The sequence below is a fragment of the Hemitrygon akajei genome, chromosome 2 (assembly GCF_048418815.1).
Source record: "Hemitrygon akajei chromosome 2, sHemAka1.3, whole genome shotgun sequence".
In the NCBI taxonomy this organism is placed as follows: Eukaryota; Metazoa; Chordata; class Chondrichthyes; order Myliobatiformes; family Dasyatidae; genus Hemitrygon; species Hemitrygon akajei.
In genome coordinates this window covers 152,152,822-152,167,834 of record NC_133125.1, presented here as the reverse complement: position 1 = coordinate 152,167,834, position 15,013 = coordinate 152,152,822, and the positions used below count along the sequence as shown (strand labels likewise).

The 15,013-nt window shown below is 45.9% G+C and overlaps 1 protein-coding gene across 1 annotated transcript in view; it reads right to left on the bottom strand.

Moving 5' to 3' along the window:
• Positions 1-11,502, bottom strand: part of LOC140716960 (complement C3-like) — a 52,321-nt gene extending 40,819 nt beyond the window's left edge. Inside the window, exons 1-3 of the mRNA XM_073030154.1 lie at positions 11,347-11,502; positions 6,407-6,599; positions 4,346-4,523 (exon numbers count right to left, since the gene is read on the bottom strand). Coding sequence (XP_072886255.1) covers positions 4,346-4,523; positions 6,407-6,599; positions 11,347-11,411 — 436 coding nt within the window. The 5' untranslated portion in view covers positions 11,412-11,502. The remainder of the gene's footprint in view (positions 1-4,345; positions 4,524-6,406; positions 6,600-11,346) is intronic.
• Between the last annotated feature and the right edge of the window lie 3,511 nt (positions 11,503-15,013).

The following is a 15,013-nucleotide window of genomic DNA, read 5'->3' as shown; positions in this document are numbered from 1 at the left end:
TAGGGGTTATCATGCTGCTGTAAGTTCTTTTTATTGTACCCATGCGTACATTTATTGACACACAGCGTAGAATAGGCCCTTCAGACATGCTGCCCACCAACCCTCTGATTTTAATCCTAGCTCATTCACGGGACAATTTACAATGACCAATTAACCTAACCAATGAACCTACCAACTGGTACGTTTTTGGACTGTGGGAGGAAACCCCCGTGGTCAAGGGGAGAATGAACAAACTCCTTACAAGCAGTGGCGGGTCTCGGGTCGCTGGTATTGTAAAGCATTGCGCTAACTCCTTGGACTTCAGTACATTGCAACAAAGTTGACTCTGACAATGGAAACTTCCTTTGAGAAATTAAAATAGTAGGGCCCCAGGATGCCTGCAAAAGTCATAAGATTGATAGTAAAGTCCCAACTCCCTCACCATCAACAAGGAGTGGCAATTCGCCATCCCGCTAACTGTGCGGACTAACAGCACATGGTCCTTTGAAAGTCTCCCTGTGGTGACAGGAGATTTTGCAGTCAGCACAGAAGCTGCAGGAGTGTAAGAGGCCAAATTTTCTAGCTGCTGCAGTGCCACGCTGGTGCTCTGGGAGGTGGTTACAGAGGATTTTGCTAGCATGCAGGCTACAGTGATGATTGCTGGGTAGCAGGTCATTGTGCTGAGCCAGCAATGTCTCAATCCCTTTCAGTAAAGTTGGGAAAATAAGATAGATAGCCCAAGACTCTTTTCTACACCAATGTTCACTACAGATTTTATCGGACAGAGCGCGCTGCTGAACAAGATTATTTTTAACTAAGCGCTATGAGAGGCTTTAGTTGGTGAACAAGTATAAGTTCTGCGCTGAAAATCCTGACTAATGAAACACTGTTGGTGTAAGTGGTGCCTCAGAGCACCAGAGAATTGGGTTTGATCCCGACCACCGGAGCTCTCACTTTCTCCCTGAGTCTGCGTGGGTTTCCCCCAGGTGACCGGTTTCCTCCCAAACCCACAAAGACATGTGCACAGGGAGGTTAGCTGGCTGTTGTAAATTATCCTCAGTGCATGGGTGAGCGGCAGAGTCAGGGGGAGGAAGTGGGAGTTGATGGGAATGTGAGAAGTATAAAAACTCAGAGTGGGAGACAGTCGATCAGAAGGTGGGAGATAGGTGAAACTGGAAGAGGGTGAGGAGTTGAAGTATAGAGCTGCAAAGCCAATTGGTGAAAGAGTTGGGGGAATCTAACAGGAGAGGGCAGAAGTCCCATAATGAGATGCTAATCTATATAAACCTACTCCACAATCAACCTAGGGCATTCCTTCTACATAGCCAATAACACATTTTTCTTTCATTCATATGCATAGCTAACAGTCTCTTCACAGCTGACGGTGCATTCCAGGAACTTGCCTGCCGCTCTCCATGTAAGAAACTACCTGACTTCTCCCCTAAGCTATCATCCTCTCACTCCTTTGGTATTGGTCATTCCCACGGCCCACCCACTCTATCTTTTGAATTTTTTGAGGATGTGGCTAAACACATTGATGAAAGAAGAGCAGTAGATGTAGTGTACGTGGATTTCAGTAAGGCATTTGATAAGATATCCCATGCAAGGCTTATTGAAAAACTGAGGAGGCATGGGATCCAACGGGACATTGTTTTGTGGATCCAGAACTGGCTTGTCCACAGAAGGCAAAGAGTGGTTGTAGATGGGTCATATTCTGCATGGAGGCCGGTGACCAGCGGAGTGCCTCAGGGATCTGTTCTGGGACCCTTACTCTTTGTGAACTTTATAAATGACCTTGATGAGGAAGTGGAGGGATGAGTTAGTAAGTTTGCTGATGACACAAAGGTTGGCGCTGTTGTGGATAGTGTGGAGAGCTGTCAGAGATTACAGCGGGACATTGATAGGATGCAAAACTGGGCTGAGAAGTGGCAGATGGAGTTCAACCCAGATAAATGTGAAGTGGTTCATTTTGGTAGGTCAAATATGATGGCAGAATATAGGATTAATGGTAAGACTATTGGTAGTGTGGAGGATCAGGGGTAACTTGGGGTCCGAGTCCATAGGATGCTCAAAGCAGCTGCGCAGGTTGACTTGTGGTTAAGAAGGCGTACAGTGTATTGGCCTTCATCAATCATGGGATTGAGTTTAAGAGCCAAGAGGTAATGTTGCAGTTCTATTGGACCCTGGTCAGACCCCACTTGGAGTAATGTGCTCAGTTCTGGTCGCCTCACTACAGGAAGGCTGTGGAAACCATTGAAAGGGTGCAGAGGAGATTTACAAGGATGTTGCCTGGATTGGGGAGCATGCCTTATGAAAACAGGTTGAGTGAACTCGGCCTTTTCTCCTTGGAGCAACAGAGGATGAGAGGTGACCTGATAGAGGTGTATAAGATGATGAGAGGCATTGATCATGTGGATAATCAGGGGCTTTTCCTGGGCTGAAATGGTTGCCACAAGAGGACACAGGTTTAAGGTGCTGGGGAGTAGGTACAGAGGAAATGTAAGGGGTAAGTTTTTTACGCAGAGACTGGTGAGTGCGTGGAATGTGCACGCATTGGTGGCAGAGACTGGTGAGTGCAGCAACGGTGGTGGAGGCAGATACAATAGGGTCTTTTAAGAGTCTTTTGGATAGGTACATGAAGCTTAGAAAAGTAGAGGGCTATGGGTAAGCCTAGTAATTTCTAAGGTAGAGACATGTTCGGCTCAACTTTGTGGGCCGAAGGGCCTGTATTGTGCTGTAGGTTATCTATGTTTCTATCTATGCCTCTTATAATCCTGAACACACCTATCAAGTCATTTCTCATTTTCCTTCATTCCAAAGACAAAAGTCTTGGCTCGCTCAACCTTTCCTCATAAGACATGTTCTCTCCTCCAGGTGGCATCCTGGCAAATTTACCTTGCACCCTCTCTAAAGCTTCCACATCCTTCCTATAATGAGGTGACCAGAACTGAACACCATACCCCATGTGCTCTAACAGGAATTTTGTGGAGCCGCAATATTACCTCGCAGATCTTTAACTTAATCCCTCCAGCTAACTGTTCCAGCATGCCACATGCCTTATTAACCACTCTGTCAACTTGAACGGCAAATTGAGGGATCTAATGACTCGAAACCCAAAAGCCCTCTGTTCTTCCGTACTGCTAAGAATCCTGCCATTAACTCTGAACTCTCCCTGCATTTTCAACCTTCCAAATTGTGTCACCTCACAGTTTTCCAGATTGAAGTCCATCTGCCACTTCTCAGCCCAGAGACATGGGCATCCAGTCTATGTCCCAATGTAACCTAAGACAGCCTTCTCCTTCATCCACAGCACCATAACCTTCATGTCTCCTGCAACATTACTAATCTGCTTTTCCAAGTCAGACACGATGTGCTGAAGGACCTGTTTTTGTGCAGTACCCTTCCAGGACTGGGTGTCACAGTAGCTTAGGGTTTAATGCCAAGCCATTACAGCTCATGACATTACATTAAACTACATTACAGTTCCAGAGCTTGGTGTTCAATTCCGACACCGTCTGTAAGGAGATTGTACGTTTTCCCCATAAGTGCATGGGTTTCCCCTGGGTGCTTCAGTTTCCTCCCACAGTCCAAAAACGTACCGGTCAGCAGGTTGATTGGTTATTGTAAATTGTCCTGTGATTAGGCTAGGGTTAAACAGATGGGTTGCTGCATGGTATAGCTCGTTGAGGTAGAGGGCCTGTTCCATGCTTTAACCCTGAATTTAAAATAAATATCACACTAATGCTCCCAGTAAGATTAGTAGCGAGCAGCACCTCATCTTGTCTTGAAGACAGTGTGAGACTGCTCTTCACTACCAAAAGGACAGAAGGTTAATGCTCTTTCACTACTAGTGTCAGAGGAGATGGCTGGTTCAGTAGTCTGACCTCACTGGCTCCAGCTCCCATCTCAGGAAGGTCTGGTAATTTACGCTATATCGTCCAACATGAGTCCAATGGATCCTTCTCTGCCTCCTCTATGTTAAATTGTAGCTTGAGGAGTCATAGCAGGGAGACAGACCCTTTGGCCCACTAAGTCAATGTTGACCATCAACCAACACACACAAAATGCTGGAGGAACTCAGCAGTCCAGGCACCATTTATTCCCCATTTACACTGACTCAATTTTATTCTCCCATCACCTACTTCTGCACCCCTCCCGAACATATTCTACCTCACCCATACAGTAATGGAAATTTACAGTAGCCAGTGAACCCAGTGTCACTGGGATGTGGCAGGAAACCAGAGCATCTGGGGGAAACCCCAAGCCATCACAGGGAGAACGTGCAAACTCCACACGCAAACAGCTCTACCCACCTCCCCGCCGTACACCAGAATTTTATTAAGATAAATCCGCAGCCCTCACTTACCTGTCTCTCCGAGCCTGTATATCGGCTTGTTGGTTTCGATAAAGATGAAGTAAGGCTTGGGCCGAAGGTACAGTTGAGTTATCTTCCGGTTGGGGAAGAGCTCTGGCATCTCTGTCGCCATGACAATGTATGACATCCTTCTGCGTAGTTTGCACTCCTCCACTTTTTCTGGAAGGATCTGTGATGGTGAGATCCCAGCATAGTAACTAGAGTAGCAATAATAACTTTGAAACAGCTTCTGGAACACATTGACATTGAACTGGGTGAGTAGTGACGTGGGGAAAATCAGTAATGTGTGCAGTTGTGATTGGCTTGCTTTCGGAATGATGTGGGAGTGATGTAAAGAGGGCAGAAGAAATACCCCAGTATGTTGTCTGGACAGGAGGGCTGCAGTTTTCAGCAGAGATTGGACAGACTGGGAACATTCCTACCACTGGAATGCAGGAAGCTGGGGGATGATCATCAGGAGGTTTATAAAACTATGAGGGCTGAGAATTAGAGTCTTTAGTCCAGGGCAGGGGAGCTTAGAACAGGAGGCTCAGGTTTAGTATGAGAGGGGAAGAATTTAAAGTGGACCCAATCATCACTCTGAGGGTGGTGATTATCTGGTGGTGAGGAAAACTTGAATGTTTACAAAGTACTTAGCTGGGTGTTTGGATGGAAAGGCATAGAGGAGTTAATGCAGGCAAATGGTTTAGTGGAATGAGTGAGTGAGTGAGTGTGTGTGTGTGTGTGTGTGTGTGTGTGTGTGTGTGTGTGTGTGTGTGTGTGTGTGTGTGTGTGTGTGTGTGTGTGTGTGTGTGTGTGTGTGTGTGTGTGTGTGTGTGTGTGTGTGTGTGTGTGTGTGAGAGAGAGAGAGAGAAATTGAGAGAGTGCGAGGCAGAGAGAGTGAGAAAGTGAGAGAGCAAGACGGAGAGAGTGGGAGAGAGAGTAAGAAACTCAAAGAGGGAAAGTGCAGAGCAAGAGCCAAGTCAAGTCTATTTATATAGCACATTTAAAAGCAACCCACGTTGACCAAAGTGCTGTACAGATCAGAGCAGATAGCTAAGATCACAAATACAAGAAACACAGACATAACCAACAAGGCAAACAGCTTATAGGCACAAAAGAAACAACACAAGGGCCAAGGCACAAGGCAAAAATCAGCCACATCAGGAGGATTCAAACGCTAGTGGATAAAAGTAAGTTTTGAGCTTGGATTTAAAAGAGTTGATGGAGGGGGCAGATCTGATAGGGAGGGAAATGCTGTTCCACAGTCTGGGGGCTGCAACATCAAAGGCGCGGTCACCCCTTAAGTTTAGATCACAGGACAGCCAGGATCCCCAAGTCAGCTGACCTGAGGGACCTGGGAGTAGAATAAGGGGTTAGAAGGTCTGCGGTATAAGGGGGGGGGCAGCCCATTTAGGGCTTTATAAACAAACAGGAGAATCTTAAAATCTATTCTGAACCATACTGGCAGCCAGTGGAGGGAGGCCAGGATGGGAGTAATATGGTCCCTCTTCGGTACCTGTCAGGAGCCTGGCTGCGGCGTTCTGGACCAGTTGCAGACGGGACGGGGACGACTGACTAACCCCAGTATACGGGGAGTTGGAGTGGTCCAAGCGGGAGGATATAAGGACGTGGATGACTTTCTCAAGATCTCTGAAAGAGAGAAACTGCTTGATTTTGGCAATAGTACGAGAGAGAGAGAAAATGAGCAAGAGATAAGGGGCATGTTGAGTATATTTCACAATCGTACACAATCACAGTTCCTTTTCTGGTTTCTGATGCAGACAATGCTGACAACATGGAGTTGACATCTTTAAATGTTAAGGCTTGGGGCTGTGGAAGGGAAGTTGAGCACCTGGTGAGGTGACCCACATGGTCACAGGGAGAATGTGCAGTCTCTACACACAGATGAACACGGGATTGAACCGGGGTCTCTGGGGTTGTGAAGCTGCAGCTCTACCCACTGTATCACCGAGTCACACACAAAGTGGAGCGTGACAGAACTACAATGCAGAAAATCTTATAAATGGGAGTCAGGGAGCAACTTAAACCAGAGAGCACTGGACAATTTACCTGGACAAGGAGATCTTGAGTGAATTTGTTTGTGTGGTTCAGCTGCACTCTGTACTTGTCTGAACACAACCTTAGGGTTTTTTGGTTGATAAAGTACACAGTGGCATTAACATTGCTCTGCGCCTCGAACACTTGAACGGTGATGGACTCTTTCACATCAATGCGGATTACTTTTGGAGCCGTAATCAAATAACTGCAGGAGGAGAGAGGGAGAAAGTTATTACTTAGTGCTTTATTGAGTCACAGAGTCATGCTGCACACTGGAGGTACTCAGCAGGTCAGGCAGCATCTGTGGAGGGAAAAGGACAGCCGACATTTTGGTCGAGACTTCATCCAGGGAAATGATCAGTATAAAATAGAGGGAAGGGGTGGAGCAAGCTCTGCCAGGTGATGGACGAATCCAGTTGACAAGCGGGTGTGGGAGAGGGGCAGTGTGCAAATGACAACAAGAAGCTGCGAGCTGATAGGTGGAGGTGGGAGAGGTCTGAAGAAGATGGAAGCTGATAGGAGAGGAAGGTAGAGCATGGAATGAAGGGAAGGAGGTGGAGAGGGGAATCAGTGGGAAAAGTAAGTGGACGATTGTCAGATGAAGAATGCAGGGGAGAGGAAAGGGATAAGTGGTGAGGGCCAGAAGGATCAGGAGTAGTTAAGAAAGAGAGAAAGCACAGAGGAAGAGTTGTTACTGGACCTGAGGACCTGAGCTACTGGGAAAGGTTGAATAGGTTAAGGCTTATGTTCCACGGAGCGCAAGAGAATGAAGAGAGATGTTGTAGATGTATGCAAAACTGTGAGGGGTATAGACAGGGTGAATGGATGCAGGCTTTTTCTCCTCAGGTAGGGTGAGACAGGACTAGGGATTGTAGGTTTAGTGTGAAAAGAGAAATATTTAAATATTTCAAGTGAAACCTGAGGGGGAATTATTCACTTAGAAGGCTTGTGAGTGCTGAACAAGCTGCCAGCAGAAGTAATGGAGGTGGGTTCAATAACCACATATCAGAGAAGTTTGGATAGGTACATGAATGGAGGGACAACGTCTGAGTGCAGAAGATGGGATAAGGCAGAAGATCAGGCTGGCACAGACTATATGGGCTGAAGGGCCTGCTTCTGTTCTGTAGGACTCTAAGAAGTTGAGGGGTAACTTTTTTTCACAAAAGGTAGCATGGACGTGGAGCGCCCCAGAGGAAACATTTGGGGTGGGTTCAATAACATTTAAAAGACAATTGCACAGATACATGGATAAGAAATGTGTAGAAGGACAATGCTGGCAAGTGGGACTACCGTGGTTGGAGATTTATGGTCAGGGTGCAGAAAGTAAAGTCTGATGTAGCAGTATTTCACTGGAGTAAGGGAAATTACGGTGATATGAGAGAGGAGTTGGCCAAAGTAAATTGGAAGGAGCTGCTGGCAGGGATGTCTGCAGAGCAGCAATGGCGTGAATTTCTGGGGAAAATGAGGAAGATGCAGGACACATATACTCCAAAAATGAAGAAATGCTCTAATGGTAAAATAGTACAACCATGGCTGACAAGGGAAGTCAAAGCCATTGTAAAAGAAAAAGAAAGGGCATACAACAAAGCAAAAATTAGTAGGGAAATAAAGGATTGGGAAGGTTTTTAAAACCTACAGAGAGAAACTAAAAAAATCTTTAGAAGGGAAAAGATGAAATATGAAAGTAAGCTAGCAAATAATAGCAACGTGGATAATAAAAGCTTTTTCAAGTATGTTAAAAAATAAAAGAGAAATGAGAGTGGATATAGGACTACTAGAAAATGAGGCAGGAGGACAAATAACAGGGAACAAGGAGATGGCAGATGAACTAAATATTTTATATCACTCTTCACTGTGGAAGACACTAGCAGTGTGCCCGATGTTGTAAAGTGTGAAGGAAGACAAGTGGCTGCAGTTACTGTTACAAGAGGTGCATAAGTCACCTGGACCAGATGAACTGCATCCTACGGTTCTGAAAGAGGTGACGTTAGAGATTGTGGTGGCATTAGAAATGATCTTTCAAAAATCATTGGACTCTGGCATGGTGCCAGAGGACTGGAAAATTGCAAATGTCACTCCACTCTTTAAGAAAGGAGGGTGGCAGCAGAAAGGAAATTATAGACCAGTTAGCCTGGACTCAGTGGTTGGGAAAATGTTGGAGTCAATTGTTAGGATGAGGTGATGGAGTACTTGGTGACACAGGACAAGACAGTACAAAGTCAGCATGGTTTCCTTCTGGGAAAATCCTGCCTGACGAACCTGTTCAAATTCTTTGAAGAGATTACAAGTAGGATATATAAAGGGGATGCAGTGGATGTTGTATATTTGAACTCTCAGAAGGCCTTTGACAAGGTGCCACACATGAAGCTGCTTACCAAGTTAAGAGCCCATGGTATAACAGGAAAGTTACTAACATGGTTAGAGCATTGGCTGATTGGTAGGATGGAGCGAGTGGGAATAAAATAATCCCTTTGGGACCACTTCTTTTTATGCTGTATATCAATGATTTAGGTGATAGAATAGATGGCTTTGTTGCCAAGTTTGCAGATGATATGAAGATTGGTGGAGGGGCAGGTAGTGTTGAGGAAACAGGTAGGATGCAGAAGGACTTAGACAGATTAGGAGAATCGGCAAGAACATGGCAAATGAAATATAATGTTGGAAAATGCATGTTACACACTTCAGTAGTAGAAATAAATGTGCAGACTATTTTCCAAACGGGGAGAAAATCCAGGAATCTGAGATGCAGAGGGACTTGGGAGTCCTTGCTGAGAACACCCTGAAGGTTAACTTGCAGTTTGTCTGTGGTGAGAAAGGCAAATGCCATGTTAGCATTCATTTCAAGAGGTCTAGAATACAAGAGCAGGGATGTGACATTGAGGATTTATAAGGGACTGGTGAGGCCTCACCTTGAGTATTGTGAACAGTTTTGGGCCCCTCATCTTAGAAAAGATGTGCTGGCATTGGAGAGGGTCCAATGTACACAAGGACGATTCCAGGAATGAAAGGGTTATCATATAAGGGACATTTGATTGTTCTGGGTCTGTACTCGCAGGAATTCAGAAGGATGAGGGGGATCTCATTGAACCCTTTCGAATATTGAAAGGCCTAGACAGTAGATGTGGAAAGGATGTTTCCCATGGTGGGAGAGTCTAGGACAAGAGGGCACAGCCTCAGGATAGAGGGGTGCCTATTCAAAACAGAGATGCACAGAAATATCTTTAGCCGAAGGGTGGTAAATTTGTGGAATTTGTTGCCAGCTGCAGCTGTGGAGGCCAGGTCGCTGGGTGTATTTAAGGCAAAGATTGATGGGTTCTTGATTGGACATGGCATCGAAGGTTATGGTGAGAAAGCCGGGAACTGGGCTTGAGGAGGAGAAATAAAAGGATCAGCCATGATTGAATGGCAGAGCAGGCTCGATGGGCCAGATGCTGCTCCTATGTCTTGTGATCTTATAGATGAAGCTGGACAGGAAAACAGGTCGGCATGGAGTAGATGGGATGAAAGTCCTGTTTCTGTACTAGTCCTCTATGACACAGTGACTAAGCTAGTGAATTCAGTGGTTCTGCTGCCAGTTTAGAGGCTGCCCAGGGGAAATGATGAGAGGCATTGATCGTGTGGATAGTCAGAGGCTTTTCCCCAGGGCTGAAATGGTTAGCACGAGAGGGCACATTTTTAAGGTGCTGGGGAGTAGGTACAGAGGAGATGTCAGGGGTAAGTTTTTTTACACAGAGAGTGGTGAGTGCGTGGAATGGGCTGCTGGTGACGGTGGTGGAGGTAGATATAATAGGGTCTTTTAAGAGACTGCTGGATAGGTACTTGGAGCTTAGAAAAATAGAGGGTATGGGTAACCTAAGTAAGTACATGTTCGGCACAGCATTGTGAGCCAAAGGGCCTGTATTGTGCTGTAGGTTTTCATGTTTCTGTGTTCTAAATGTAGTGGGTTACTCCTCCAACTTGCACTTAGCCTCGACCAAATAGCGGTGGAGATCAGGGACAGATGGTCAGTGTGGTATGGGAAGGAGAACTAAAACGTCTGATTACCCGGAGATGCGGGTGGCCATGGGTGATGGAGTGAAGCAGTCATCCACCCTGTGTAGAAGCAGGTCTTTGAGGCCACGGAATAACTCAAGCATCCATTCTCGCCAGTCCTACACTAATCCCTTTTTCTTCTGTCCTCATTCCTATCAACTTCCCCCCTCCAAGTTCCATCATTCCCCTACAATACACCTGTTCACTTACCAATCGGCACGCCATTAAATTGCCTCAAAGTGCTCCCCTTCCCTCCCGCATCCCACAGATGTTCAAGTCAATAAGTTAAGTGCCTGCTGTAAATTGCCCCTGCAAGTGCGTCACTGGGGGCGGGGCAGGGAATATGAGGGGTAACAAATAGAATTAATCAAAAGTAGGTGCTTGACTTTAGCACAGCCTTGATGGGCCAAGGGTTCTGTCTATCAGTTCTGTGATCCATGAGCTGGGAAGTTTGACAGCAAAACCAGAGCAGGGAGCCATTGGAAAAGTTAAGCAACACACTGTTTTACTGGTGATCAGGGGATCCGGTTACTGCTAAGGATTGTTAAAAGAAAACATAACTTAAAGGGTTAAAATATAGGATGTACACTGACCATGAATTGCAGGATGCTGGGAAATATGAAGGAACTGTGGGAAGTTATTTTGAGTTACAGAGTCATACAGCACAGAAACAGGCCCTTCTGTCCAACGTGTCTGTACCTGCCTACACTTAGTCCATAGCCTTGGCAGTTCAAGAGCTCGTTCAGACATCGGAAATGCTGTGATCTGAACCACCCTCAGTCAGTGCGTTCCCGATTCCAGCCACTCTCTGGCTGAAAAAGAAACTGCTCAGATGCCCTCTTAACCTCTTGGCCCTCACTGTAACCCTACAGATCCTTGCCGTCGTAGCAGGCCCTGCTTCTAGGAAAAGAGGTACTTACGAAGGCTTTGGCTCAGCGAATGAAACGCACGCAGAGATCAAAAGCAAAACCGTTAGGGGTTCCATAGCTGAGATGGTGGGCGTCAGCACTGCCAGTGTTGGATGGCCTGTTCCTCAAATGCCAAACCTCGTCTGCTTTCATGACCAGTATTAGGATTACGTTACTCATTAATTGTGGACAGATTTCAACATTTCATGTAAACAGTAGATTTAACTATTTGTTCCCAGGTGTCTTAACCTGGCATGAATTTCCCCCAGGACCAAGGAAGAGGATATCCGGCCCACTGATTCTGTGCTGGCACCTCCTTGTCTTCCTTGTAACCCAGTCTCCACATTTTCCTGTCAGCTCCCCCCACCAAACCTGACTGCTCACCCATACACCTGGGGGCAACTTACAGTGATCAATTAACCTACCAACCTGCATGCCTTTGGGATGTGAGAGGAAACCCACACAGTCACTGGGAGAAACTCGAAATACAGACAGCGGCAGAGGTCGGGATTGAACCTGTATGTCAGGAGCTGTGAGGCATCGGCTCACTGCACAACTGGCAGAGGACCACATTCCAAATATCAGTCCCCTCTCCATGTGTGGGTCTGTTCCTCAGCTTTGCTCCTGGGAGGTTATTCAAAGTAGATTATGAGAGTCACAGTGAGCAACAGAGCTGGAACAGGCCTTTCAGCCCATTGAGTCCATGCTAACTGATACTGATCTTGTCGACCCTCAGTTCTCCTATCATTCACCATAGGCACTTTACAGTGCCGATTAACGTCACCTCCTGTGATTTTGGGATGTGGGCAGAAGCCGGAGCACTCAGTGGGAAACAACGCATTCGCAGGGTGAGCATGCGGACTCCTCCTGGACAGCTGCCGAGGTCAGGAGTGAACCCAAGTCTTCGCTGCGGTAAGGCATCGTACCGCTATGCCACCAGCCACATATTTGCTCCATAAGCTCCCTCAGTGCAGGGGCAGCAGAGCAGTACAGCAGTGAGTTTCATGCTGTTACAGAGCTAGCGGTCGGTATTCAGGGTTCGATTCCCATCACTGTCTGCAAGGAGTTGGTACATTCTCCCTTGACCACGGGGGTTTCCTCTAGATGCTCTGGTTTCCTCCCATATTCCAAAGACACATGGGCTATTAGTAAGTTGTGGGGTTGTTACACTAGTGCCAGAAGTGTGACGACACTTGTGGGCTGCCCCCAGCATAATGCTGGTACTGAGTTGGTTGTTGACCCTGTATGCTTTGATGTTTCAATGTTCACGTGACAGAAAGGCAGCTAATCTTTAAGAAAAATTGTTAATCTTTTTACTGCACATATTGATAGGGTCTTCAAGAAGGCATGTGGTGAGTTGGCCTTCATTAATCTGGGTACTGCGTATAATAGCGGCAAGGTAATGTAACTCTGAAATATCTGGTCAGATCACACTTGGAGTGCTGTGTTTTGTTTTGGTCACCTCATCGAGGAAAGGTGTGGGAAGCCTCAGAGGGGTCTACCAGCAATCTATCAGCGTGCTGCCCAGATAACGGGATGAGCAAGCTAGGGCTTTTCCTTCAGGGCAGAGGAGGGTGAGAGGTGACTTGATAGAGTACAACAAAACGATAGGAGTCATGGATAAAGTGGACAGTCAAACATTTCCCAGGGTGACAACAGCAAATATCACAGAGGACATAGAGTGCTTTTAAGCTGAGCAGAGGAACGTACGGGGAGATGCCTGAAGTATTTTTTAGACAGTGGTAAGTGCCTGGAGCGCTCTGCTGGGGATTCTAGTAGAGGTTGATACGTTCAGGATATTTAGAAACACAGGAAAACCTACAGCACACTTACAGGCCCTTCGGCCGTATAACCTACTCTAGAAACTATCCAGCACTTCCCTACCACGTAGCCCTCTATTTTTCTAAGCTCCATGTACCTACCTAAGAGTCTCTTAAAAGACCCTGTTGTATCCACCTCTACCACCTTTGCTGGCAGTGAATTCCATGCACCCACCACTCTCTGTGAGAAAAACTTATCTCTGACATCTCCATTGTACCTACATCTAAGCACCTTAAAACTATGCCCCCTCTTGTTAGCCATTTCAGCCCTGGGAAAAAGCCTTTAGCTATCCACACGATCAATGCCTCTCATCATCTTATACACCTGTATCAGGTCACCTCTCATCCTCCATTGCTCTAAGAAGAAAAGGCCAAAGTTCGCTCAACCTATTCTCATAAGGCATGCTCTCCAATCTAGGCAACAGCCTTGTAAATCTCCTCTGCACTCTCTATAGTATTCCCATCCTTCCTGTAATGAGGTGACCAGAACTGAACACAGTACTCCAAGTGGGTCTAACTAAGCTCTTATATAGATTTAAGAGAATCTTAGGCACATGGATGAAAGGAGAGTTATGTTCTGTGTAGGAGGAAAGAGTTAGATTGATCATGGTGTAGGTTAAAAAGGTCGGTACAGCATTGCAGGCCAAACACCCATACTGGATGATCCTGTTATATAATGGAATATTGAACTCAATCAATGTGCACAGCAGAATATATAAACCCAGTTTGTGCCACTGAACCGTACAGAATCACCAGATATCCTATAAAATCCACCATGTCACGTGTGGGAATAAAACAAAGATATTGATGTGAGGGATGAGCATCATTATGAGGTTGAACCCAAACATTGTAACGTTTAAACTCATTCTTCTGGTGAAGTGTTGGCGATGTATCAGAATCAATGTCTCCAGTTTATTTTCTCCCTGAGAAGTGATAATCGTATCTGAGATGGGGGCTGGTGTGTTTGTTTGGTTTGTGCATGCTGTGTGTGTACTCACATTGTGTGCTGTCCAGATCAGGAATGAGCTGCTAGAAAGAGCGTCGGAGGCAAGCACATTAGCAAAATTAGACTGGAAGATGTCACCGGCAAGTGGCGATTCTTTAAGTGCAGTTCCAAAGGGAATCATCAAACACTCCCATTTAGGACTACTAAATCTACCAAAAAAAAGGTACACACAGTTGCTGAAGAGATGGAGGAAGTCTTTGTAGATTATGTACAGACCGCTGGTGCTGGTAAAACAGAATGGATTGTCCCAGTGAGTCTAAATCCATTCAAGCTTGACACCAGAGCTCAGGTAAATCTGTTATCTGTGGATAATTACACGATTCTCAAAATAAAGAGCAAAATTTACCCAGTGAAGGTAAAAGTGACAGGCTATACTGGAGAGAACGTTTCAGTAAAAGGAGGCTGAATGGTGACCTTAAAGTACCTAAAGACACAGTTACTGATTGCAGAAAAGAGAGTACAGCTAATATTAGGTCTGGCAGCATTCTTGGAAACGAACAGTCAACGTTTTGGGCCAGGACCCTTTGTCAGGGTCCTGATGAAGGGTCTCGGCCTGAAACATTGACTGTTCGTTTCCACCGATGCTGCCCGACCTGCTGATTTCCTCCAGCTTGTTGTACGTGTTGCTTTGACCACAGCATCTGCAGTATATTTTGTGTTTAATATTAGGTTTGAGTGCATGTGAAAAGCTCAGTCTGTTGAAAGAGTTTTTATAGTGGCATCACAGACCAAAGATGACCACACTTCCCTCACAGATGTCTTTGAGGGTCTCGGATGCTTACCTGGAATACACAAAATCCATATAATTGTCATAATTTCTACAGAGAGAACTATCTACAGGGGCATGATTGGG